Genomic DNA, 26,112 nt, shown 5'->3' with positions numbered 1-26,112 from the left:
CGACCAAAGGAAGAGGAGACATTGCTTATGTTTGAACCTGATGTAAACCCACAGTGGGCAGAGGTGTTGGAGTTCTGTGAGACGATCGTGACCCTGCGGCAACATACTTCTCCACACATAATTCTCAGTGTTCAGAACCCCACAGATCATGACTTACTGTTAGCAGGCAAGATGGTCATAGGCACAGTGCAACCAGAACAGGCTGTTTATCCAACTGCTGCTTTTGAGGGACCTTGTTTAACTTCTGCGAGTGTCAAACAAATAAAAAATTAAACCATCCATACCTCCGACATCACGTTGGTTCCGCCAGTTGACTTGAGCCATCTCAACGAGCCTGAAAAACAAATTGTTCAACAAATGTTAAAAGAGGAAGCAGCTTCATTCTCCAAATCTGAGAGTGACATAGGGTGCATAGAAAAGCTGCAACTAGCCATTTTGCTGAAAGACACTACCCCTGTTGCACGCACTTACCAGTCAGTGCCTAAACCCCTCTACCAAGAAATGAAAAACTACCTGTATGATCTAATGGCACAAGGATGGGTACAGAAATCAAACTCTCCATATGGCTCACCTGTTGTATGTGTCAGAAAAAAAGATAGCAGCTTACGTTTGTGTATTGATTACAGGCAGTTAAATTGTAAAACTCATTCTGATCGACAACCCATCCCTCGTGTACAAGACATAATGGACAGTTTGGGAGGGAACTCCTGGTTTTCACTTCTTGACCAAGGAAAAGCGTATCATCAGGGCTTCATGGCCAAGGAGAGTCAACCATTGACAGCCTTCGTGACACCGTGGGGCTTGTATGAGTGGATCTGGATACCTTTCGGCCTAATGCATGCTCCTTCGGCTTTTCAGCGCTGCATGGAGGAGTGCCTGGATGAGCTAAGAGATAACATCTGCGTTCCTTTGGAAATCAGGATGTAAGAAATGTCTTGCAAAGATTGAGACAGTATGGAATAAAGTTAAAGTCTAGTAAATGTGAACTATTTAAGTGTGAAGTACGGTACCTTGGGAGGATTGTTTCTGCAGAAGGGAGTAAGATGGATCCGGCCAATACAGCTGCTGTGACAAAACTGAAAGAGAAGAGACCTAGTATAGTTGGGCAACTGCGAGCAGTCATGGGCCTGCTGAGCTACTATCGACAGTATATACAGTAAAAGATTTCTCCAGAATTGCAGGACCCTTGTATGACCTGCTGAAACACACTGAGACAAACAAAGAGGAGTGCAAAGAGCCAAAGAATCGACAGTGGAAAGGAAATAAAAGGGGAGTGCCCTCTCAAATGCCAATCGTGTGGACGGACAGGCACCAAGAGGTACTGGAGGGACTGATAGACTGTCTGGTTGAGCCTCCTGTTCTCGCATTTCCTGACTTCTCACAGCCATTCGTACTTCATACTGACGCATCAAATCAGGAACTTGGAGTGGTTTTGTATCAAAAACAAAACGGAAAGCTTAGAGTTATCGCGTACGGGTCCCGAACAACAGCTGTGGAAAAGAAATACCACATCCACTCTGGCAAACTAAAGAGTTTCTGGCCCTAAAGTGGGCTGTCACCAAAAAATTTAAAGATTATTTGTACTATGCACCCACATTCACTGTGTTTAGTGATAATAATCCGCTCACCTATGTTTTGACCAGTGCAAAATTAAATGCAATGGGATGTAGATGGGTGGCAGAACTTGCAGATTTTCATTTTAACATCAAATACAGGACAGGCAAAGAAAATGTGGACGCAGACAGCCTATCCAGAATGCCCCTGGACTTTGAGACAATAATGAAAATGTGTACAGAGGAATTACCATCTGACTGTGTTGAAGCGACCATCCAAGCAGTCAGATGGTAATGACATCCATGACACCCAGACATCGGAGCACATATGCGAGCCATTGCCTGTGGATGAACAAGTACAGCGAAATGATGACCACATTTTACAGTTTAAGTTGTCTGGCAAAAAGCCAACAGGACATCTATTTAAGAAAGTATATAAAGTAAATGCTTACTGCACAGCTGGGACAAACTTTTCTTGTGAGACGATGGCATCTTCCATAGAAAGACAAACACCCGAACACAGCTGATTTTACCTGCAAAGTATAAGCAACATGTGCTGAGAGAATTACATGACAACATGGGTCATCAAGGCCTAGATCGGACAATGTAATCAGAGAAAGGTTCTATTGGCCATGAATGAACAATGATGTTGATCATTAAGTGACCAAAGGTTGTGCTTGCCTGAAACAAAAGAAACCATGCAAAGAGACCAGAGCACCTCTCCAAAATATTATCACTACTCACCCGTTCGCGCTTGTTTCCGTTGATTTTTTACATCTGGATAGATGTAAAGGAGGGTATGAGTACATCTTGATCGTGGTTGACCACACGATTCGTACAAGCTTATGCAACTACCTCCAAATCAGCTAAAACTGTCGATGACAAGTTGTTTAATGACTACGCTCCGAAGTTTGGGTTCCCGCAAAGAATTCATCATGACCAAGGAGCAGAGTTTGAAAACCAACTGGTTGCTCAGTTGAAAAAGAGTTGTGGAGTTGCTGGATCAAGGACCACACCGTATCACCCCCAAGGAACTGGGCAGGTTGAACGTTTCAACTTAACGTTACTCAAGATGTTGAAAACGTTAACTGAAAATCAGAAAACCAATCTTCTTTTCTCCTTCAGATGACACACCTACAGTAGCACCCTCCTATCTGACTCCCTGATCACTTCTGCTGATTCCCAGTCATCTGGAAGGTCTTCCTGACCACCCAAAACCTGTGTCAGCTTTTGTTTGAATCCCTCACAACATTCTTCCTTTTTCACCTTCCATCACTTGGTCTTCTTTTCTATCTTTCCTCTCCTCTTCCTCCAGAAAAACAGAGACATCCTACACATTATCATCTGATGCTGTCTGGCTACACTCTCTCCTACCACCAACTCCAACCTCCTCTCTAATATAATATGTAAGTCTATGTTACCCTCTCTTCTGTATATCGTCGCTGTCGGGCGGAATCCTCATGTCTCCAAAACCGTTATTTTTCAGGAAATGAAAAAAATCTTATCCTTATCTGCAGTGCACAGGGTTTAGTCCGCGTTGCAGTGGATTGTCTTGCGCTAAATTCCTGTCCTCAGACGAGCACCAGAACTAGCGGGGGTCAAGATTTTTTTTTCTTTGAGCCCAGTGTTTTGAAGACATTTACCTCAGAAGACGTGCGACTCTTATTAAGGAGAAATATGCCGTGAAGCTCTCCCACGGAGTGAGGAAGAGGTGAAAGATGAAGTGTCCAATGGAGTTATGAGATTTGCGCTCAAGCTATTTTCAAGACTTTAGATTGGTTAATAACTTGTAAAAATAACAGACCCACGTGGGGACTGACCAATAGCATCAATATGTGAAAAAATATGAAATTGACCAAATTTGGACATACGAGGTTTCCGCCTGACAGCGACGATATATGTGTTGACTACAGCCATTTCCATCCACTTAGCAAATTCCGCAACCATCTGTCATTCTAGGTTCCTTTCCTTAACACCAAACCTGCCCATCACCTCCTCATCACCTCTGTTCCCCTCACCAAGATACCTGTTGAAGTCTGCTCCAATCACTACACTCTCCATTCTGGGAATACTCTACTGTACATCACCTTATCTAACTCACTCCAGAATCTCTCCTCTTCTAACTCACAGCCTACTTGTGGAGCATAACCACTGACGACATTCAACATCACCCCTTCAAATTCTAACTTTAAACTGATTACCCTGTCTGACACTCTTTTTACCTCTAAAACATTACTCACAAACTCATCCATCAGGATTACTTTTCCCCAATTTCTCATTCAGTCCACACCATAATAAAATAGTTTGTATCCCACTCCAAAAGTATATGTTTTGCTCCCCTTCCACCTGGTCTCCCGCAAACACAGTATATCTACCTTCCATCTTTCCATCATGTCCGCCAGCTCCATCAACAGTGCCGATGGCAATTGTTGACAACCCCAGCCTCAACCAATCCGGTACTGAATTCACACTGATGTATCGCATGTTTAAATTTGCCACATTCTATGCCGGATACCCTTCCTGACGCATCCCTCTCTATTTATCCAGGACTTGGGACCGGCACAGAAATCACTGGGTGGCAGCCCCTGTGGACTTTTGGAATCCTGCTGGACTTTGCCATTAAAGTTGTGACTTAAAAAGAATTACACATCATTAAATAGTGCAGATAAAAATGTGCGTGCATGCATGTGTGTGGTAGCCTAGTGGTTAAGGTTGTGGGTTCGATCTCAGGTCCACCAAGCTGCCACTGTTGGGCCCCTAAGCAAGGCCTTTAACCGTCAATTGCTCAGTTGTATAAAAAAAAATTAGATAATGTATGTTCTAGATGTATGTGTGTGAGATGCTGATGTGTCCTCAACCTCGATCAGAAGGTTATGTTATGATGCAATAATGGAATGTCTACGACATCTATAGCTCAAAGGCTCTGGTTTATTCTAGCAAAATCTACTTGAATGTCAGGACTTTGGCCATGTGCTTTTTGTTTATGTTCTGTGTTCACGTGTCTGCCCCACTCTTGTCTCTTCCTCCCCACCTCTGCACACCTGGTCCTTATGTGTTTAATTTTGTCATGTATTTAAATGTGCCGCATTGCCCAAGGCAGCGCGGAATCCTCGTCTTCAGTTTGTCATCTGATGTCGTGTCGTTCTTTTACGCTATCCTGCACTTGGGTCCATCTTTATTCCCCCGCTACTGACACTGAATTATGTACAGTCATTTACACTTTTTGTGTGTGGTTTAGTCTCAAAGACGTACACATCAGAGCAAACAATAAACTGCCTCGTTCATAGCAACCAGACTATTTAGAACTTGTCCAATCTTGTCTGGGCAGGTCTATAACTCCACCCACATCATCACCAACAACCCAGCAGGGTATTTTATAAAATGTAAGTCGCTCTGGATAAGAGTGTCTGCGAAATGCTGAAAATGTGTGATTGTATGCTGTGTTGAACTAACAAAAACAGCTGCAGTTTTGTGTTACTTAATAATTGTGTCTTGTCACAAAATACTTTGGCTGCATGTGCAGTTTACACCGCGCACCAATTTAAAGTATTGTTTCATTAATAATGGAGCCTGAATCTGATGTAAATGAATGACACTGTCCGCCATATTTGTAAATAGCAAACGTGGGAAAAAGCTAATGTTGAGCTACAGAGCTACTGGATCATTTACTCAGTATGGTCTTTCAGTAACATGTCTAATCCTACTGAGACTTAGACTCAATCCTACATTCAACTCAATTTCGTGTCTGATGTGTTCGTGTCACGGAATCTCCAGGTTCTCCCCTCACACAGCAAACCAGATCCTCATCACCTGAGTTTTAATCACCGTCACCTGGCACCCATCATTACTGCACCACATAAAAGACACTCTCACACACACACATTGTCCGGTCTCATACGCGCTAGCTGCTGCTGCATGCTGTGTCTACTAACCTGACTCTTTATCTCTCTTTATCAGTAGTTCTCCAAGTTCGTCTTCCATCCAAGGATCTAGCTCTCGTGGGTCTGCTACCAGTGATCCCGTGTGTGTGTGTTGGAGCTTCACCTGCACTGTTGCATTCTTGCTCACTACATTCACCTCAGTTTATCAATAAACTCTGTTATTTTACGTAATCTCTGTCTCCGTTGTCTTCTGTCCTTGACAGTTCGCTTATACCATCCATCCATCCATTTTCTACCACTTATCCGGGGCCGGGTCGCGGGGGCAGCAGTCTAAGCAGGGACGCACAGACTTCCCTCTCCCCAGACACTGCCTCCAGCTCTTCCGGGGGAATACCGAGGCGTTCCCAGGCCAGCCGAGAGACATAGTCCCTCCAGCGTGTCCTAGGTCTTCCCCGGGGCCTCCTCCCGTTTGGACATGCCCGGAACACCTCCCCAGGGAGGCGTCCAGGAGGCATCCGGAACAGATGCCCGAGCCACCTTAGCTGACTCCTCTCAATGTGGAGGAGCAGCGGCACTACTCTGAGCTCCTCCCGGGTGACCGAGCTCCTCACCCTGTCTCTAAGGGAGCACCCAGCCACCCTGCGGAGGAAACTCATTTCGGCCGCCTGTATCCGGGATCTTGTCCTTTCGGTCATGACCCAAAGCTCATGACCATAGGTGAGGGTAGGAACGTAGATCGACTGGTAAATAGAGAGCTTCGCCTTGCGGCTCAGCTCTTTCTTCACCACAACAGACCGGTATATCGACCGCATCACTGCAGAAGATGCACCGATCCGCTTGTCAATCTCCCGCTCCATCCTTCCCTCGCTCATGAACAAGACCCCAAGATACTTAAACTCCTCCACTTGAGGCAGGAGCTCTCCACCAACCTGAAGGGGGCAAGCCATCCTTTTCCGGTTGAGAACCATGGCCTCGGACTTGGAGGTGCTGATTCTCATCCCCGCCGCTTCACACTCGGCTGCAAACCGTCCCAGTGCACGCTGAAGGTCCTGAATTGAGGAAGCCAACAGGACAACATCATCTGCAAAAAGCATAGACGAAATCCTGTGGTCCCCAAACCGGACTCCCTCCGGTCCCCGACTGCGCCTAGAAATCCTGTCCATATAGATAATGAACAGGTGACAAAGGGCAGCCCTGCCGGAGTCCAACATGCACCGGGAACAAGTCTGACTTACTGCCGGCAATGCGAACCAAACTCCTGCTCCAGTCATATAGGGACTGGACAGCCCTTAGCAGAGGGCCCCGGACCCCATACTCCCAGAGCACCCCCCACAGGTCACCATGAGGGACACAGTCGAATGCCTTCTCCAGATCCACAAAGCACATGTGGACTGGTTGGGCAAACTCCCATGAACCCTCCAGCAACCTGGCGAGGGTATAGAGATGGTCCAGTGTTCCACGACCGTGACGAAACCCGCATTGTTCCTCCTGAATCCGAGGTTCGACTATCGGCCGAATTCTCCTCTCCAGTACCCTGGCGTAGACTTTTCCGGGGAGGCTGAGGAGTGTGATCCCCCTGTAGTTGGAACACACCCTCCGGTCCCCCTTCTTAAACAGAGGGACCACCACCCCAGTCTGCCAGCCCAGAGGCACTGTCCCCAGCCTCCATGCGACGTTGCAGAGGCATGTCAACCAAGACAGCCCCACAACATCCAGAGACTTGAGGTACTCAGGCGGATCTCATCCACCCCCGGTGCCTTGCCACTGAGGAGCTTCTCGACAAGCTCAGTGACCTCAGCTTGGGGGATCGACGAGTCCACAACTGAGCCCTCGGCCTCTGCTTCCTCAGTGGAAGACATGTCGGTGGGGTTGAGGAGAACCTCGAAGTACTCCTTCCACCGTTCGAGGATGTCCCCAGTCGAAGTCAGCAGATTCCCACTCCCACTGTAAACAGCGTGAGCAGGGCACTGCTTCCCCCTCCTGAGGCGCTGGACGGTTTGCCAGAATTACTTCGAGGCCAACCGATAGTCCTTCTCCATGGCCTCACCGAACTCCTCCCAGACCCGAGTTTTTGCCTCCGCAACCACCTGGGCTGAAGCTCGCTTGGCCCTCCGGTACCCATCAGCTGCCTCTGGAGTCCCCCGAGCCAACTAGGCTCGATAGGACTCCTTCTTCAGCTTGACGGCATCCCTTACTTCCGGGGTCCACCACCGGGTTCGGGGATTGCCGCCACGACAGATACCGGAGACCTTACGGCCACAGCTCCGAGCGGCTGCGTCGACAATGGAGGTGTAGAACATGGTCTACTCGGACTCAATGTCTCCAACCTCCCTTGGGATCTGGTTGAAGCTCTGCTGGAGGTGGAAGTTGAAGTTCTCTCTGACTGGAGACTCTGTCAAACGTTCCCAGCAGATCCTCACAGTACGTTTGGGTCTGCCAAGTCTGTCCAACTTCCTCCCCCACCATCGGATCCATCTCACCACCAGGTGGTGATCAGTTGACAGCTCCGCCCTCTCTTCACCCGATTGTCCAAGACATACGGCCGGAGATCAGATGAAACAACCACAAATTCGATCATCGACCTCCGACCTAGGTTGTCCTGGTGCCATGTGTACTGATGGACACCCTTATGCTTGAACATGGTGTTCGTTATGGATAAACTGTGACTAGCACAGAAGTCCAATAACAGAACACCACTCGGGTTCAGGTCGGGGGGGCCATTCCTCCCAATCACGCCCCTCCAGGTGTCACTGTCACTGCCCACATGAGCGTTGAAGTCCCCCAGTAGAACGACGGAGTCCCCGGTTGGAGCACTTTCCAGCACCCCTTCCAGAGACGCCAAGAAGGTCGAGTACTCTACACTGCCATTCGGCCCGTAAGCACAAATAACAGTGAGAGACCTATCCCCGACCCGCAGGCGCAGGGAAACGACCCTCTCGTTCACCGGGGTGAACTCCAACACATGGTTGCTGAGCTGGGGGGCTATGAGCAAGCCCACACCAGCCCGCCGCCTCTCACCGCGGGCAACTCCAGAGTAGTAGAGAGTCCAGCCTCTCTCAAGGAGTTGAGAGATAGAGATAGAGATAGAGATAGAGATAGAGATAGTTGGGCAAGCCCAACTATCTCTAGTCGGTATCTCTCAACCTCCCGCACCAGCTCAGGCTCCTTTCCCCCCAGCGAGGTGACATTCCATGTCCCTAGAGCCAGATTCCGAGTCCGGGGATTGGGTCGCCGAGGCCCCCGCCTTCGACTGCCACCCAATCCACATTGCACCAGTTCGCTTATACTGGAGGGTTTATTAAAAATATATAAGTGTATTTATTTTTGCGTATAAATGCTGAAAATGTCCCGCATTCTGTTCTTTCTCTAGTCCCAAGAGAAGACAGACTGAAATCCTACAAGATGCAGGTAACATTTCAGAAAGATTTAGTTCATACAGAAATATACAGTATTTGATACACTGCAAGTTTGACATCAAATAATAAAGGATTTAGCATCTATATGTCTAAATATGAGTTGTTTGTGTGTGACAAACTAAAAGGAGAAAATTAACATGAGAAAAATAATAATAAAGGTGAACAAAATCACATTATTGTGGTTTAGCTCCCATTGGATTTGTTCAAATTTTTTTGTTGTTGGTCTACATACAGCATTTTAACATAAATCTCTTTTCGGATGTCCAAGTGACTAAGGGCTGTGTGATGGAAGTGTGCAATGGTGTCCTCAATGGAACGGTTGGGATGGTATGCAAACTGTAGTGGGTCCAGGGTATCAGATAGTGAAGAAATGATGAAGATGACCAGTCTTTTGAAGCACTTCATTACTATGTAGTTCAGGGCTACTGGGTGATAGACATTGATAGTTGTAAATGATGTAGATAGTAGATTCCACATACTGAAATGAATAGATCACCACACATGGCTATCTCAATTGAATATGCTCTGAAAAATAGATCAAATACAGGTTTTATTAATTTATTAACTTAATAAATAATCTTTTTACTGTGCAAAAACAGTTTAAGTGAACAGTTTACTTTCACTGTTTAACATAAGTCCTAAGAGGCCATGCATTGTTATAACGAGATCACAAGAACACAAGAAAGAAAAATAATAATAATCCATGACACCTTAGGACTTCTGTACAATTAGTGGACACGTGGTCACTAAAAGACCTGCTTCTTTAATCACTCTTTTTAAATAAACTATACGAAACCTTCTAGCAAATCTACATATTTGATCCGACTCTCTCGAAAAATGGTTCAGTTATTTGAAACTCTACTGAACAGCGACACCTTCTGGCTATACACATTAATGACACACAACGGGGCACTGTATTGTATATTTACAGTAATCTCTCTTCTTAAGAACATAGTTAGATAATGCACATTGAAAACAGTTTAAATTGCATATTATTTATTCAAAAGTAACATTGTGTAAAAGCCATTTAAAAAAGAAAGAAAGAAAGAAAGAAAACCAAGGAAAACTTTACTTTTTAAAACTATAATATCAAAGCCTTTTGACAGACCTGGTCTGCATTATAGTTAAGCTACTGGTATCGCTTATATAAATGGTTTATTATAAATTATACTTTATGTGACTACGACTAACTTACTAAATCCTTATAGCTCTGTCTTTGTTTTACTATATATAGCACCATGATGGGTAAATGACCTTTGGTGGGCTAATGGTTAGAGTTTGACTCCTAATCCTAAGGTTGTGGGTTCGAGTCTTGGGCTGGCAATACCCCGACTGAGGTTCCCACTGCTCCGGGTGTGTGTTCACGGTGTGTGTGTGTTCACTGCTGTGTTTGTGCACTTTGGATGGGTTGAATGCAGAGAACGAATTCTGAGTAAGGGTCACCATACTTAGCCGTATGTCACGTTACTATGATCCTGGAGAAACCTTGTCTCATTGTACTGCAACATCTATGTATGGTTGAAATGACAATAAAAGCTTCTTGACTTGACTCTTGACTTGATATATAATTTTTAAATGCCAAACATTTTCATTTTAAATTTCCTGGCAACTTACAGCTGAGACAAGATACAAAAGAGCAGTTAAGGGATGAACAGATGATTTTTGCTCGAGATGATGCGATTTAAACTGACAACATCTTGATCAATGCAAAGACTGAAGCACTGAGTCACCACTTTCAAAACATTTTCTGTAAAAAAATCTGTAAATTATTGACTATTAATAGAAATGGTTGACTATTAAAAGATATTATTGACTATTAACAGTGCTAAAAAGTCCAGATGCCTAACTAGAAAACACTGACTTTGTTTTTTTGTGTCAGATCATTTAATCATGAACTATAATGATAAACTAACAATAAACCTCCTCACCTGTCCTCAGTGATCAGAGTTAGTTAACAATGTACATAGATGATATTCTGTTTGCCAATGGCATCTGTACAAAATTTTAATAAGTTTACTTAATCTATAAAATATTTTACCCAGTTATATGAAGATGAATATAACTAGATAGAGAGTAGAGATGAATTAAAGATGTGATCTTAATATCTAGTTAATTTTAATGTACACTGCATTAATATAATTCATAACCCCATGAAGAGGTGTGAAAACTTCAGGGAAAAAAACATCTGGTAGTAAGTATTTAAATGTGAGACATCAAAATTATTTCACAATCCTAAAATCTGATTTTTTTTGTTCACTCCTCAATAACAGCATTCTGGGTGTCTTCATCAGCCTGAACTATAAAATAAATAAAACAGGTTTTATTGACAAATGGTGAATAGAATTTATACAATTAGAATACAATTCCTAATTATGACTGTTTTCATAGTTCATGAACGTAAATGAAAATGCACATGTATTCAAAAAACAAACAAAAAATTAAATAAAACTTTCTTTTATTTATCAAACCCAATTTGGAATGGTTTAATACAAATAGATGAACATCCTGTCATTTAAATCATACAGAAATCACACAATTACATACCCATTAATTTTACTAAACTATTATTTCTTAGCATCTGTACTTTAACTATAATTCATTACTGTAACTGAATTTTAGTGCTTTAATACTGTAACTAAAGTGTGTACTGTGGTAATGTTCAGGTAAAATGGTAGTACAAACTCAAATCATTTGTCCTGTTACCTGTCAGTGTGTTTATTATGTGAAATAGACTGAAAATGTTTTTACCTCGAGCTCTGAAACATTTCACTGCCAGAATGATGGTCAGCAGCAGATACACAGAAACTGTCACTAGACTGCTGATCAGTTTGAGCACTGACACTGAAGCTCCTACATGCGATATGATGAGGAGTAAAATATTAATTATAATATTGGGGAAAGTCTAGTACAAGGCTCTAATAAATACAAGATTCAAATGAAGATACATATCATACTCAATATACAAAAATACCACAGAGCTGCAGAATCTGACTGTAATTTAAATATTAATGTGATTAGTTCTAAAGTATGTACTTTCTATAAATATCGAGCTGTATCACACCACATCACTGGATATTTTACTAAAATCCCATTCAGTTTTATTGCTTACTGAATTAACTGAATTATTATTTCTCACCTCTGACTGAAACCCAGCTTTTCGGTGACTCTCCTCTCTCTGGGTGTTTACAGTGGTAGAAACCTTCATCAGACTTTGCGACACTACTGATGGTCATCTCTCCTGTAGTCTGGGAGTGAAGGATGGAATCATCTTTATAGAAATCAACACCAGAACCTGGGATCTTTTTGTTGCGAAATAAACAGCGTAAAGTCATAAGATGTCCCTCAGTCACAGAATGTACAGGACTGTCCAGGATCACAGCACCATCTGTAGGAAAGAGAAAGAAAACACTGAAAATAGAAAGTGTATAAAATAATGTAATGAATTTAACAGAGAGCTCTATCAGTGGGAAATATCAGAGAAAGTGTAGCACAAATTTACACTGATTCAGTAGAGTTTAAAAGTGTTATCTTTAGTCCTGTATATTTTAAATCTGTTTCAGATGAGAACATTGAAGACTCACTGTGCACTGTGATGTTAACAGAATTACTGCATCCTGCAGATACAGACTGACACCAATAAACACCAGTGTGTGAAGTAGAGAGGGAGCTGATGTTACATGTAGATCCTGAAACTGATGAACAATCGACGAATGTCTCAGTGTAACTGTATCCTCTCACTGTCCATCCAGTAGAGTTACTCTGGTCCTCACAGCTCAGTGAGAGAGAGTCAGCAGTAAAGTGTTGAGTTCTGCTCGGTCTGACGATCAGAGACCCTGGAGGAGATTCACCTGAAATACACAAATAATTAAAGTTTATTATGAAATTATTATGACTTAATTATTTAATGATTTTATTATAATGCTCCTGTATATGTGCAGTATATTAATATGTGTAACATTAAAAATTAACCCAGGACTAAATCTTTAATTGCATTAATTATACTATTTACTGTAGATTCTGTTCACCTGCCTCATACATCTAAGGAGTTTAAACATAAACAGTTATTACAGGACACATAAGAAAATATATATTATTTCATGCTATAGGACACCACAGTTCAATGCTCAGATCAGAAGTTCGCAGTATTTTCACATAACAGCTCACTAGTTGCAGCTGTAACTATAAATAGATTTATATTCATATGTTTGTTCTAATATGTTAATGTGTCTTTAATAACGGCTCATACACAGAGACTTGTGAGGCAGATGCTCTAAATAATCTAAGACCAATAATAAACAGATTTAGAAACAGGTTGTGTTTAACAAAGTAATTTGGATCAAGAGAGATTAAAGACTGATTAAAGACAGGAAAAAAAGGTTAACAAATAGTATTAAAGAAAACACTAAGAATACTAGGAATAAAACACTAGGAATAAAAGGAATATATGGTTAGATTTCAGTTCATAAAAAAATTATTTATAATTATTTTATGTATAACATAAAAATATATAAAAAGTATACAGTACATCAATTCTTGTAGTATTAACTTTATGAAATCTCAGAAAGATGTCAGCACTGTTGGGATGTAATGTGGTTAGTTATTAATATGGAATTATTGATTGATGTTTCTTACCACCTCTAGATGTGTTTATATTAAACTTCATTTAATAAAATCTCTATTTATGCATTGATTCTTTCATTTGCACTTATTTACTAAATGTTTTATTTCCTCACCAGTGACCCACAGCGGCTGTGTTTTGCTGTACTGTGTGTGAAGGAATCCTCTCTCAGCTCTGCAAACATAAACTCCTGTGTGATTCAGAGTAACAGGACTGAGAGTGTAGGAGCCTCCAGATCCTCTGCTGCTGTCTGATAGGAGCGATGTTCTGGGCCTGAGGGAACCCTTTCTGTTTCTTGAGAGAAAATCTTTGTACCAGCTGAATGTCCAGCCTGTAGAGGAGTGTTTAACCTCACAGCTTAGAGTCACTGAATCTCCTTCAGTCAGCCAGATCAGTGGAGACACAGTCATTACTGTCTCTGCTACATCTAATGGATAACAAACATGGAACAAAATCATAAGGAGTTTAGATGTAATTAATGACAAGATAACACAAACTCACACACTCATAAGAACATTTTAGATTTCCTTGATTCCTTAGATTTCCTAATGTAATGTAATGTAAAAAAAATATATATATTTAATTTTATTATTTTTAAGATGTCCTTCTGAATTTTGCACAGGTTTGTGTATATTTTATACTTTATATATACTGTATACTTTAAGGTCTGATGTGAGTTCAGGTTTAGGTTTTTCTGTAGTTGGAGGTGAAACACACAGTTCATGTGCTGCTCTCAGAGTGTTTATCACACTAACGTACTCGGTTACGAACGTAACCTCGGTTCCCTGAGATACGGAACGAGTACTGCGTATGGGGAAAAGCTCCTTTTTTCCTCAATACTGAAGCCTTTTTCAATAACGCAGTGCAACTGCACTGCCATTGGTTTAATCTGTAAACTTTTTAAACCAATGACGGCGCTGCGTAGCTGCGCGAGCCTGTGGCGATGCAGCGCGCCAAAGCCCGCTTAAAAGGGGCGGGGCGTATAGCTATATAAGCAGGCAAATCGCCAGAGGAAATCAGGTCATACGACTGAAGCGACGACACTGAAGCCGCAGCCTCGTGGCACGGCATATAACGCAGTACTCGTTCCGTATCTCAGGGAACCGAGGTTGGTACTATAGTTACAGCACCATGTGTGGGTACTATAGTCACAGCACCATGTGTGGGTACTATAGTCACGGCACCATGAGTGGGTACTATAGTTACAGCACCATGAGTGGGGTCTATAGTTACGGCACCATGAATGGGGTCTATAGTTACTTCAAAATGAGTGGGGTCTGTAGTTACGGCACCATGAGTGGGGTCTGTAGTTACGGCACCATGAGTGGGGTCTATAGTTACGGCAATATGAGTGGGGTCTATAGTTACGGCACTATGAACGGGTACTATAATTAGAGCACCATGAGTGGGGTCTATAGTTACGGCAATATGAGTGGGGTCTATAGTTACGGCACTATGAACGGGTACTATAATTAGAGCACCATGAGTGGGGTCTATAGTTATGGCACCATGAGTGGGGTCTATAGTTACAGCACCATGAGCGGGGTCTATAGTTACGGCAATATGAGTGGGGTCTATAGTTACGGCACCATGAGTGTGGTCTATAGTTACGGCACCATGAGTGGGGTCTATAGTTACGGCACTATGAAAGGGTACTATAATTAGAGCACCATGAGTGGGGTCTATAGTTACAGCACCATGAGTGGGTACTCTAATCACAGCACCATGAGTGGGGTCTATAGTTACAGCACCATGAGTGGGGTCTATAGTTACGGCACCATGAAAGGGTACTATAATTACAGCACCATGAGTGCGGCCTATATTTACAGCACCAAGAGTGGGGTCTATAGTTACAGCACCATGAGTGGGTACTCTAATCACAGCACCATGAGTGGGGTCTATAGTTACAGCACCATGAGTGGGGTCTATAGTTACGGCACCATGAAAGGGTACTATAATTACAGCACCATGAGTGCGGCCTATACTTACAGCACCATGAGTGGGGTCTATAGTTACAGCACCATGAGTGGGGTCTATAGTTACGGCACCATGAAAGGGTACTATAGTTACAGCACCATGAGTGGGGTCTATAATTCGTTCGTAACCGAGTACGTTCCCTTTCGATACTCCACTCATACTGCGTATGGGCAACGAATTCAACAACGCCGTGCCACGGTAGGGAACGATAAGACTTATCTTGAACACCCTGGGGCCCAGAGGATAAGTGAGAGGGCCGGAGCCGTCGAACCCTTGACGCAACACTGCTAAGAGGGAGCAAGCTCCCCGGAGGTGGTATGATGACGGAGTCTGAAGAGGCCGTCGTATCAAACCGAAAGAACCCGAGCGTGCAAGGTCGGGATGTCCAGGTTATAGAATCTGACAAAAGTGGACGGCGAGGACCAACTGGCCGCCTCACAGATGTCCTTGATAGAGACACCACCAGACCAGGCCCTTGAAGAGGCCATCCCTCTAGTGGAGTGGGCTCTTACTCCTATGGGGCACTCAAGACCCATAGAAGAGTAACATAGAGCAATAGCGTCGACTATCCAACGCGAGAGGCGTTGCTTTGAGACCGAAGACCCCTTGGTGCTGCCACCAAAGCAGACAAAAAGCTGGTCAGATTGCCTGAACGGCTGTGACCGCTCAGTGTATACCCTCAAAGCCCTCACTGGGCAGAGTAAATTCAGCTCTTGCTCACCTGACAACAGAGGCAGAGCCGAGAGAGAAACTACCTGCGCTCTAAATGGCGTTGAGAGCACTTTAGGTACGTAGCCGTGCCTGGGTTTTAAAATGACCTTTGAGTCATTGGGCCCAAACTCAAGGCATGTAGGGCTCACCGAGAGGGCCTGCAAATCGCCAACACGCTTGACCGATGCTAGAGCAAGTAGCAGAGCGGTTTTGAGCGTTAGGGGCCGAAGGCCAGCTGACCGCAGCGGTTCAAAGGGAGGTCCTTTGAGCGCTTCAAGGACCGTGTGAAGGTCCCAAGTGGGAGCGGTGAGAGGACGTGGGGGATTCAACCGCCTAGCACCTCTCAGGAAACGCACAACGAGGCCATTTCGACCCACTGATTGGCCAGCAATAGGAGCATGAAATGCTGCGATGGCTGCTACGTACACCTTGAGCGTGGAAGGGGTGAGACCCTTGTCCAGATGCTCTTGGAGAAATGACAGTATCGGAGATACGTCACACTCAACAGGGTCTTCATTCCGTGCGGAGCACCAGTCAACGAAGACTGACCATTTCTGGGCGTAGAGGCGTCTCGTAGATGGGGCCCTCGCCTGAGCAATGGTATGTAGCACGTCCTTGGGGAGGCTCAGAGGCTCCCATCGAGGGACCATACGTGCAGAGCCCAGAGTTCTGGCTGCGGGTGCCAGATTGTCCTGTTCGCCTGAGAGAGGAGGTCCCGCCTCAGGGGGATCGGCCATAGGGCTTTCATGGAAAGCCTGAATAGCTCCGAGGACCAAACTTGGCTCCTCCAGAGTGGGGCCACCAGGAGGACTCTGTGCCTGTCTTCCCTGACTCGTCTGATGACCTGAGGGACCAGAGCGATCGGGGGAAAAGCGTAAAGAAGGAGGCTGGGCCAGTCGTGGGCCAGCGCATCTGTGTCCTTTGAAAAATAAGTTGGGCAATGAGAGTTGCTTTCTGAGGCGAAGAGGTCGACCTCTGCCTTCCCGAAAATCTCCCAGATTTTGAGAACCGTCTGGGGATGGAGCATCCACTCGTCCGAGGGGACGTTGCTCCGCGAAAGCATGTCTGCTCCCAGATTCGACTTGCCAGGTATGTGTGTCGCCTTGAGCGATTGCAACCTGGGTAATGCCCATTCCAAGAGGCGCTTTGCCAGCATGTAGAGGCGGCTGGACGAAAGGCCACCTTGGTGATTTATGTAGGACACCACTGTCATGCTGTCCGACTGGACTAGAACATGGCGCCCTTCCAGGATCGCCTGAAACGATCGAAGGGCTCGTTCTACCGCCAGCATCTCGAGGCAGTTGATATGGAGATGGCTGTCCTCGTGCGACCACGAGCCGAAGGCTGGTCTGCCCTCGCACAGAGCACCCCAACCCAGGTTGGACGCATCTCTTGAGACCACCGTCCTTCTGGAAACCGCCTGTAGGGGTACTCCATGGCTGAACCAAACAGGGTTCATCCAAGGCTCCAGGGCTGCTAGACAGGCCTGGTTGACTCTGACGCGAAAGCGGCCGTGCCGCCAAGCGTGAGGTGGGACCCAGAGTTTCAGCCAGTATTGCAGGGGCCGCATTCGTAGGAGGCCAAGCTGTAAAACTGGGGAGGCGGAAGCCATCAGCCCTAGCATCCTCTGAAAGAACTTCAGAGGGAAACAGGCCTTGTTCCTGACAGAGGCCGCGAGCTGCTGAAGTACCAGAGCGCGTTCTGGTGATATGACCGCCCTCATGCGGACTGAGTCGAAAACCACTCCCAGGAACATAATACGTTGGCTGGGGAGCAGTGAGCTCTTGGCAAAATTGACCCTGAGTCCTAGGCGCTCTAAGTGGCTCAGGAGCACGGATCTGTGGTGGTCTAGCTCGGTTCGCGACTGGGCTAGAATGAGCCAGTCGTCGAGATAGTTCAGAATGCGGATTCCCATCTGTCTCAGAGGGGAAAGTGCCGCGTTCATGCACTTCGTGAAAGTGCGTGGAGCTAGAGACAGCCCAAAGGGAAGGACTGCATATTGGTAAGCCACACCCTCGAACGCGAATCTCAAGAATCGTCTGTGATGTGGGGCTATCTGGATGTGAAAGTAAGCGTCTTTCAGATCCAGCGAGAAGACCCAGTCCTCGGGGCAAATCTGCGTGAGGATCTGCTTCAGTGTCAACATCCTGAACTTCCGTTTCATGAGGGAGAGGTTCAGGAGTCTGAGGTCTAAGATAGACCTGAGGTCTGAGACAGGCATCTTTCTTGGGGACAAGGAAATAACGGCTGTAGAACCCCGACCCGCTTTCTGAGGGAGGAACCATCTCTATGGCTCCCTTCCTCAACAGCGTCAGCACTTCGGTGCGGAGGACCTGGGCGTCGTCCGGCTCTACCAAAGTGGGAATCACCCCGCGAAAACGTGGGGGTCTCCGGGCGAACTGCAGTGAGTAGCCGCATTTTATTATTCTAACACCCTTTGGACACTCCGGGGATGGCCTGCCAGGCCTCGGCCCGCGTGACAAGGGGCTGGATAGTGTCGGATGGCAGGCCACTGATTAGGGGCCTGAACACTGACAAGTGTGGAAGAGAAAAATTGCTCTCTTTTAGAAAATGTGAAATCTTTATTGTGTTTGCCATAACAACAGTGCTTTGCATGGACGCAACAACGGTGGGCTCAGGTCGCATAGCCGGCAGGCGAGAGAGCTTCTGGGGTGGTCCGGCCGTGGCGGGACTTTGCTCTTTCCTCTTCCTTCCCAAATGATCAGGAGGATTTAGAGGGCGTCGGGTCCAGCACAATCCTCTGCCGGGGGCCCTGACGTCCAGGCGGTTTAGCGCGCTTAGTGGGGCGAGCTGGGTGCTGCTCCTTAGGGGGCGCCACCTGGTGGGCAGAAGGGACAGGTTTGCTCTGGCGCTGAGTCGGCGCAGTCCTGGGGCGACTTGGGGCGGAGGTGGAGCGCTTGGGCAGGAAGTGCCGCATAGTCTGGGACGACTTCTGTGCTGCGGTGAAGCGCTCCGTAAACCCTTCTACGGCAGGCCCGAAGAGACCGGATGGAGAGACTGGGGCATCTAAAAAGGCCACCTTGTCGCTCTCCTTAATCTCAGTGAGATTAATCCAGAGGTGGCGCTCCAGCACAACCAGGTTGGCCATGGATCGTCCAATGGCTTGGGCCGTGGTTTTTGTGGCGCGCAGGGCCAGATCTGTGGCGCTGCGGAGGTCGCAAAAAGCAGGTTCACTAGGGCTCGACTCATCCAGGGAATGGAGAAGCTTTGCCTGGAACACCTGTAGAATGGCCATGGTGTGTAGTGCTGAAGCGGCTTGGCCCGCAGAAGTGTATGCTCTGCCAGCCATGGCAGATGTCATCCTGCAGGGCTTTGAAGGAAGGGCTCTCTTGCTTTTCCACCCCACAGCCGCGGGGGGGCAGAGATGAGCAGCCACGGCCTCGTCCAGGGGCGGCAATTGCTCATAGCCCTTCTCCTGAGAGCCGTCTACTGCGCCGAGAGCTGCAGAGGAAGTGCGTAGGCGGGCCGAGTAGGCGCCACGCACTTTGTGAGCTCATCGTGCACCTCAGGGAAGAACGGGGCAGAACGCTGGCGGGGGGCCTGGCGGCTTCCCGGCAGGAACCACTCGTCCAGCCTGCTGCGCGTCGGCTCCTCAGGGGGGGCCCACTCCAGATGGAGATCTTCGACGGCTCTGGAGAGGATGCGGAGAAGCTCGGCATCCATCCCAGCTTTGGCGTCGATGGGCTCTCGCGACGGCAAGTGGGCGGGGTTAGAATCACCGGCCCAGTCTTCCGTTTCAGAAGCCGCGAGTGACATGGAGTCGTCAAGCGGCTCGTCCTCCGATCCGCCAAATGAGACGAGCTCACCCAAACCCAGGCGCTGAGCCCCTCTTCCCTGCTGTCGCTTCCTGGCCGGCTCACGGGAGGAAAAGGACGGGGGGGCGTGAGGGGCGGGGTCACTTTCATTAAAGAAAGCGATCCGAGAGCGCAGAGAGGCGAGACTCATGCTTTCACAGAAGCAGCATGAGGACTCAGTGAGTGCAGTTTCAGCGTGGGATTTACCCAGGCAGGAAACGCACTCATCATGGCCGTCATTCTCATGCAGAGGGACTCTGCATGTGCCACAGTTGTGACGCGGCATGGCCGCCGCCGTTAAAACGGCGTTTTTTGTGGAAATGCTCTTTTAGAGCGGTGAAAACCGCTGGAAATCTCTTTTTTGTGATCGCCGGATGGCGGCAGGAGATCGCTGAGAGGCGGCTGCAAGCAGGAAGCCAGCAACCCGAGAACGGTGCACGAAGCGGCTGTCTATAGAGCGCCGGCGCTGCAAGCGGTCGGCGGTCTCAGCTGGTCCGCTGCGGTGCCTATTCAACGGCGAAAATCCAGCGAAGGCGTTCAGAGGAAATTCAGCGAAGTGAAGTCGTCGCTGAAGGAGTAAGATCTGATTTCCTCTTGCGATTTGCCTGCTTATATAGCTATACGCCCCGCCCCTTTTTAGCGGGCTTTGGCGCGCTGCATCGCCACAGGCTCGCGCAGCTACGCAGCGCCGTCATTGCTTTAAAAAGTTTACAGATTAGTTGCACACCAAGTTAACTGCGTTATTGAAAAAGGCTTCAGTATTGAGGAAAAAAGGAGCTTTTCCCCATACGCAGTATGAGTGGAGTATCGAAAGGGAATCAATACTACACTACTACAGACAGAGACATGCTGCTACTAATACACTGTAAGAACACTCACTATGACTAAATATCCCATTAAAAACTGTTAAAATATTTTGTGGTCAATGCTGTAAAAAGGATTTTACAGAAATTTACATTCCAAAAATAGATCCAAAAGCAACTGTCTCTGTGTAAATTACAGTATATAAGATAACACAAACTCACACACTCACCTGATAAAGTGAGAGTAACAGCATCACTGATCTTTGAGCTCTGATAGTCACTGCGTCTCCTCCCACTGCAGGTGTATTTACCCTTGTGTTCATTTATAACTGAACTCCTGAAGCTGAACTCCTGGGTTTTGAGGTCTTGGTAGATTTGGTCATCTTTATACCAGCTGTATGTCCACTCAGTGTCTCCTCCTCCCTGTATTTCACACCTGAGAGTCACAGTCTCTCCTCTGAACACATGTTTGTCAGGCTTTATGGTCACCACAGCTTTAGGACTCTCTGCAGAAACATAATCTTATTATTAACACCTCAAAATAAACACTGCAATAAATACAGTTCTGATTCTACTGTGATTAGTCAAATAATTAGTGATGGTTTAGTGTATATGGAATAATATTACCTAAAGTTCATTAAGAAGTGTACTGTAAGTCTTAGCAATGTGTTGTTGTACACATTTTGTTATAGATATTTATTCTATTTCTTTTCCATTAGTGAGCCACAATAAGAACATTTTAGATTTCCAAAATATTTCCAAAAATACATATAGACAAAAGTATCATATCATGTAATAAACCTGTTTTTTTAGACAAATATAATTAAGCTGCTGGGTTTTGACTTACTAGCCACTTTCCTTATAAAACTTCACAGAGTCGTCACACCAAATATTACTAATTACTAATAACAGTAAATATTACTGTTACTAATACACTGTAAAAACACTCGCCATGACTAAATATTCCATTAAAAACTGTTAAAATATTTTGTAGTAAATAGTGAGGAAAAGAATTTGCCCTCTTCATGATTTCAGGTATTTTTACAAACATAATTGATTCAGATTGTTTATGAAAAATGTTTAAAAAAATCAAAATCAGTCAAATTGAACAATACAGTTTTTAAAAAATATTATTTTATGAAACACATTTTACACTAACTGGGTCTGTGTAAAAATATTATGCCTCCCTTAGTGTTGATGTTAATGTTGTATATAATCATTGCATAAGCAGAATCTTTCCCACAGTGTGCTTTAGATTAAAAGCTTTTAACAAGCAGCACACTGTGTCAAGATCAGAAGAAACCGTGGAAGAGATGAGAGAAAGTGGTGGTGTCAGGAACCTCTAGGACAATTCTCTGACAGGGCACCAGAGGGGCTGCTGGCAGAGATTCTGGTGCTTGAGGTAATGTGTCTTTTCCCACACGTTGCTTGTTATACCTAATGTGCTATTACCTTATTTATACCTGCCCTTGTGTATCTGTCTTTGTTCCTCATTATGTGTCACGTTCTGATCATGCGTGTTCATGTATTATTTTTTCATCATTTGAGGTTATCTAGTGTGAAGAAGACAAACATACACACACACAGTGTAACAGCAGGGCTCTGAATAATGAATTATGAATATTTCTTGTACTCAACAGTGGCAAAATGTAGGACACCATCTTTATGCCAGTTGTACATCCACTCCACATCTATGTGCTGGTATTTTACATGTTAAAGTGACTTTCTGTCCACTTTAATACAAATCCATCATGTACACAACATAAGCAATAAAAATATACAGAAATCACCTTGAGCTTGTCCAACTGGAATAAGTGACATAGCCACTAAAAAGGGAAAAAGAACAGAGACTTTTGTGTCAAATTTATCACTTACTGTATTTTTTTATTTAATTTCCAGATTTTACACCCATATAATCATATATCTCTAGTATAGATGATTCAAAATGAGACCTTAAAATAATATATTTTCTGAAATATCTGATGACAGTCATGAGACACAAGAAACCATGAGTTCATTCTGGTGTGACAAACATTATGATAGCAGCCAGAGATATTTATTATAAAAATAACAGTTTGACTTCTATTTTTGTCAGAGTTTGGTGTGTGAGCTCTGCCCTTTTAGCTGAAATGGATTACTCTGTAATCTTCACTTTGAATAAAAGCAAAGACAAGATTTGTTTCATCACATTATTTCACCTCTCACCAAATTATATTATAGTTTAATTTCCACAACAGAGAATATGTAATGCTGACTTTTTCATTTCTTTAAGAAGACAAATGAGAACAATGTCATGTCCTGGAAAAAAAAAAACTCTTTAAATCACTTTAGCTATTAGACAAGTTTTACCTGTTCCTATAAGATATAATATATAATGTTTAAAAAAGTTATTTTCACTCAGCTCACTTCACAGCTCATTACTGTCTCCTGTATAATTAAATCCACTTCTGCTAATCTGAAGCTGAATTGTGTCACTTCCTTCTCTTTGTCACACGTTACAAAATTGCTCATGTTAACACATCTGTACAAATGACCGCAGATTGTTTCAAAGCAAGTTGCAGCACTAATGAAGAAGAAGCAGTCTATTTTCACTCATTGAATTTACTTTATATAAACGTTCAAATTTATTAATCACCTACATCGATTGCAGTCACTAAATTGTTAATGATTAGGGATTGATGCAGTGGAGCAGCCACTTTATTGTGGGATATATTGTGAGAAGTTAAACAGCAGCACATTCACTGAGAACATTAGCAAAAACACAGCAGATTATTCTCTTCTATACGCTCAGTCTAACCTATATCCTATATTATTATCCTATATTAATAATCTCTGTACACAGGACATCAGACATCATGTGAACATTTTTTAACCAACCACTCACTTTAATATAGACACAAAGAACACATTTTACTCACAGATCATCATACGGCGTGTCCACAGCTCCATTCTGTCAGACTGATAAATGACGAAATGATCAGTGATTTGTATTAAAGCCTCTACACTTCCTGTCTTCTTACACAAAAGGAGAAGAAGAGAAAGATTTCCATTGTGGTGCAAGTTGGTGTGATATTTTTAAGTGAACTCCACCTCTATACCACCAAAAATTCTAGCAACAAATTCAAAAATTTGGGGAACATAACTGTATTTAACTGAATGATCTTATAAAGCTCCTCTGCTACCTCACTCAGGTTCATATATCATCTCAACATGATATAAACTGAAAGCTTTTTATCTAATTAGATAGAGATACGTTAGCCTAGTGATTAAGGTGCTGGACTACAAATTGTAAGGTTGTGATTAGATTCCCACATCCACCAAGCTGCCACTTCTGGGCCCCTGAGTAATGACCTTAACCCTCAGTTGTATAAAAATGAGATAAATTATAAGTCGTTCTGGATAAGAATGTCTGCTAATTGCTATAAATGTAGATTGAGGCACGGCTTCTGCTAGTCACATAATAAGGTAGTGAAAAGGCATTTTCATTCATTAATGAAGGAGGACATTCTTACAAACACAATAAACCTACACACAATAAATATATTCAAGTTAATTAACTTAATTAGTATGCTGGTCTTTGTACAGTGTAGATTTGTACAGTGTGTAAGTACACCTATATGTTTGATATTCAGGTTAATTCTTTGCTGCAGAGACCATGATTATCAAAAATAGCCTAGTGCATTGGTGTAGTCTAGTTTTTTGTAGTGAGTATACTGTGATTTTTTTCCCCCCTCCCAGCCTCATACGCACCCATCCTAGAGCGACACCCCATAGGCACCACCACACTCACTAATGCATAAAATATGCATCTACATGTAATTGAGAGCATTATTAAAGACTGCTTATGTGTTATCAACATTCCAATTTATTATAAGCAACAAAAGACAGTCAGCTGATAAAACCTGTGCTCCAGGTCCCATATTCATATAACATTTAAGATTAAATGTAGCACAGGTTTTATCAGCTGTCAATTTTCAATGTACATTTAAGAGTGAACAATAAACATTTGTTCAGTTCTATCACCAACACTCTTTCATTGCAGAATATTAGGAACTGAATGAACTGGTAGTTTACAAAGCTTTCCAAATACATTTGTACTCGGGCATCTGAGGAGTGCATTGCCTCCTTGCTTGTGTGGCAGAGCAATGGCTTCTCAACCACGATAGCATCAGCCTCATTTTCTGTAACGTCCGTGTCATCTGCTGCAGCTGAAGTGTCATCCGAAGCTGCTGTAGCTTTAGGCGTAGGCTTTCAACAACACTCAAAGAGTGTAGTTTGAGTCTGCTTTCGTTTCATATCTTCTTTTACATTAGTTAGTTAATTTCAAATTTGCGCCAAAAAAGACCGCCAAGCAACTGATTTTCCTCCTTGGTAGGTGACGTCAGATCAGGTCACAGGCCAACGGAAGCCCCAATGGTCCAAAAACGTTAGTGATTCGCAATCGCAACCACAGTCTGTGTTCGCAACACAGACGGGGTGAATTTATGAATGAAAGTTCTGTCACAAAACGATATTGTTACGTATCCTCACGCGTGGGTATACGGAAATCCTTGGCATTTCCTAGTGGGTATACGGCGTATACCTGCATATCACATAGAATACACCAGTGGCCTAGTGGTTATGAGTCATTAATGCTGACTGGTTAAGGACCATTGTTTCTATGAAAGACCAACAGAAACTAACCACAACCACAAAATACCTGGCAGAAGCGATATGGGATTTATAAACTGGATGTATAAAGGAATTTGCCAAGTAAAAGATTTATATGTGAAAGTATATTAATGTCATTTCAACAACTGGTGAGAAAATATGGTCTCCTTCGCAAACACTTTTTACATATCTGCAGCTTTGTACACTCTCAAATGAAAACCTACTCAGAACCCCCATTGTCAATCATAGAAAACCACACTTTAAAACATTTAAATGCTAGGGGCAATTTATCCATCCATCCATCCATCTTCTGCCTCTTATCCGGGACCGGGTCGCGGGGGAAGCAGTCTAAGCAGGGATGCCCAGACTTCCCTCTCCCCGGACACTTCCTCCAGCTCTTCCGGGGGAATACCAAGGCGTTCCCAGGCCAGCCGAGAGACATAGTCCCTCCAGCGTGTCCTAGGTCTTCCCTGGGGCCTCCTCCCGGTTGGACATGCCTGGAACAGGATGCCCGAGGAGGCATCTGGAACAGATGCCTGAGCCACCTCAGCTGACTCCTCTCGATGTGGAGGAGCAGCGGCTCTACTTTAAGCTCCTACCGAGTGACCGAGCTCCTCACCCTATCTCTAAGGGAGCACCCAGCCACCCTGCAGAGGAAACTCATTTCGGCCGCCTGTATCCGTGATCC

The 26,112-nt window shown here is 44.6% G+C and overlaps 1 protein-coding gene across 1 annotated transcript in view; it reads right to left on the bottom strand.

The window, feature by feature from the left end:
• Nucleotides 1–10,711: 10,711 nt before the first annotated feature.
• si:cabz01036022.1 (Fc receptor-like protein 5) overlaps nucleotides 10,712–26,112 on the bottom strand; it is a 91,543-nt gene continuing 76,142 nt past the window's right edge. Inside the window, exons 9-14 of the mRNA XM_060875021.1 lie at nucleotides 21,005–21,280; nucleotides 13,584–13,895; nucleotides 12,432–12,698; nucleotides 11,987–12,235; nucleotides 11,599–11,700; nucleotides 10,712–11,147 (exon numbers count right to left, since the gene is read on the bottom strand). Of these exons, the coding sequence (XP_060731004.1) occupies nucleotides 11,104–11,147; nucleotides 11,599–11,700; nucleotides 11,987–12,235; nucleotides 12,432–12,698; nucleotides 13,584–13,895; nucleotides 21,005–21,280 (1,250 nt within the window). The 3' untranslated portion in view covers nucleotides 10,712–11,103. The remainder of the gene's footprint in view (nucleotides 11,148–11,598; nucleotides 11,701–11,986; nucleotides 12,236–12,431; nucleotides 12,699–13,583; nucleotides 13,896–21,004; nucleotides 21,281–26,112) is intronic.

Source organism: Tachysurus vachellii, chromosome 7 (genome assembly GCF_030014155.1).
Source record: "Tachysurus vachellii isolate PV-2020 chromosome 7, HZAU_Pvac_v1, whole genome shotgun sequence".
NCBI classification, from domain to species: domain Eukaryota; kingdom Metazoa; phylum Chordata; class Actinopteri; order Siluriformes; family Bagridae; genus Tachysurus; species Tachysurus vachellii.
The sequence above is the reverse complement of the archived record's forward strand: the minus strand, read 5'-3'. Positions and strand labels throughout refer to the sequence as shown.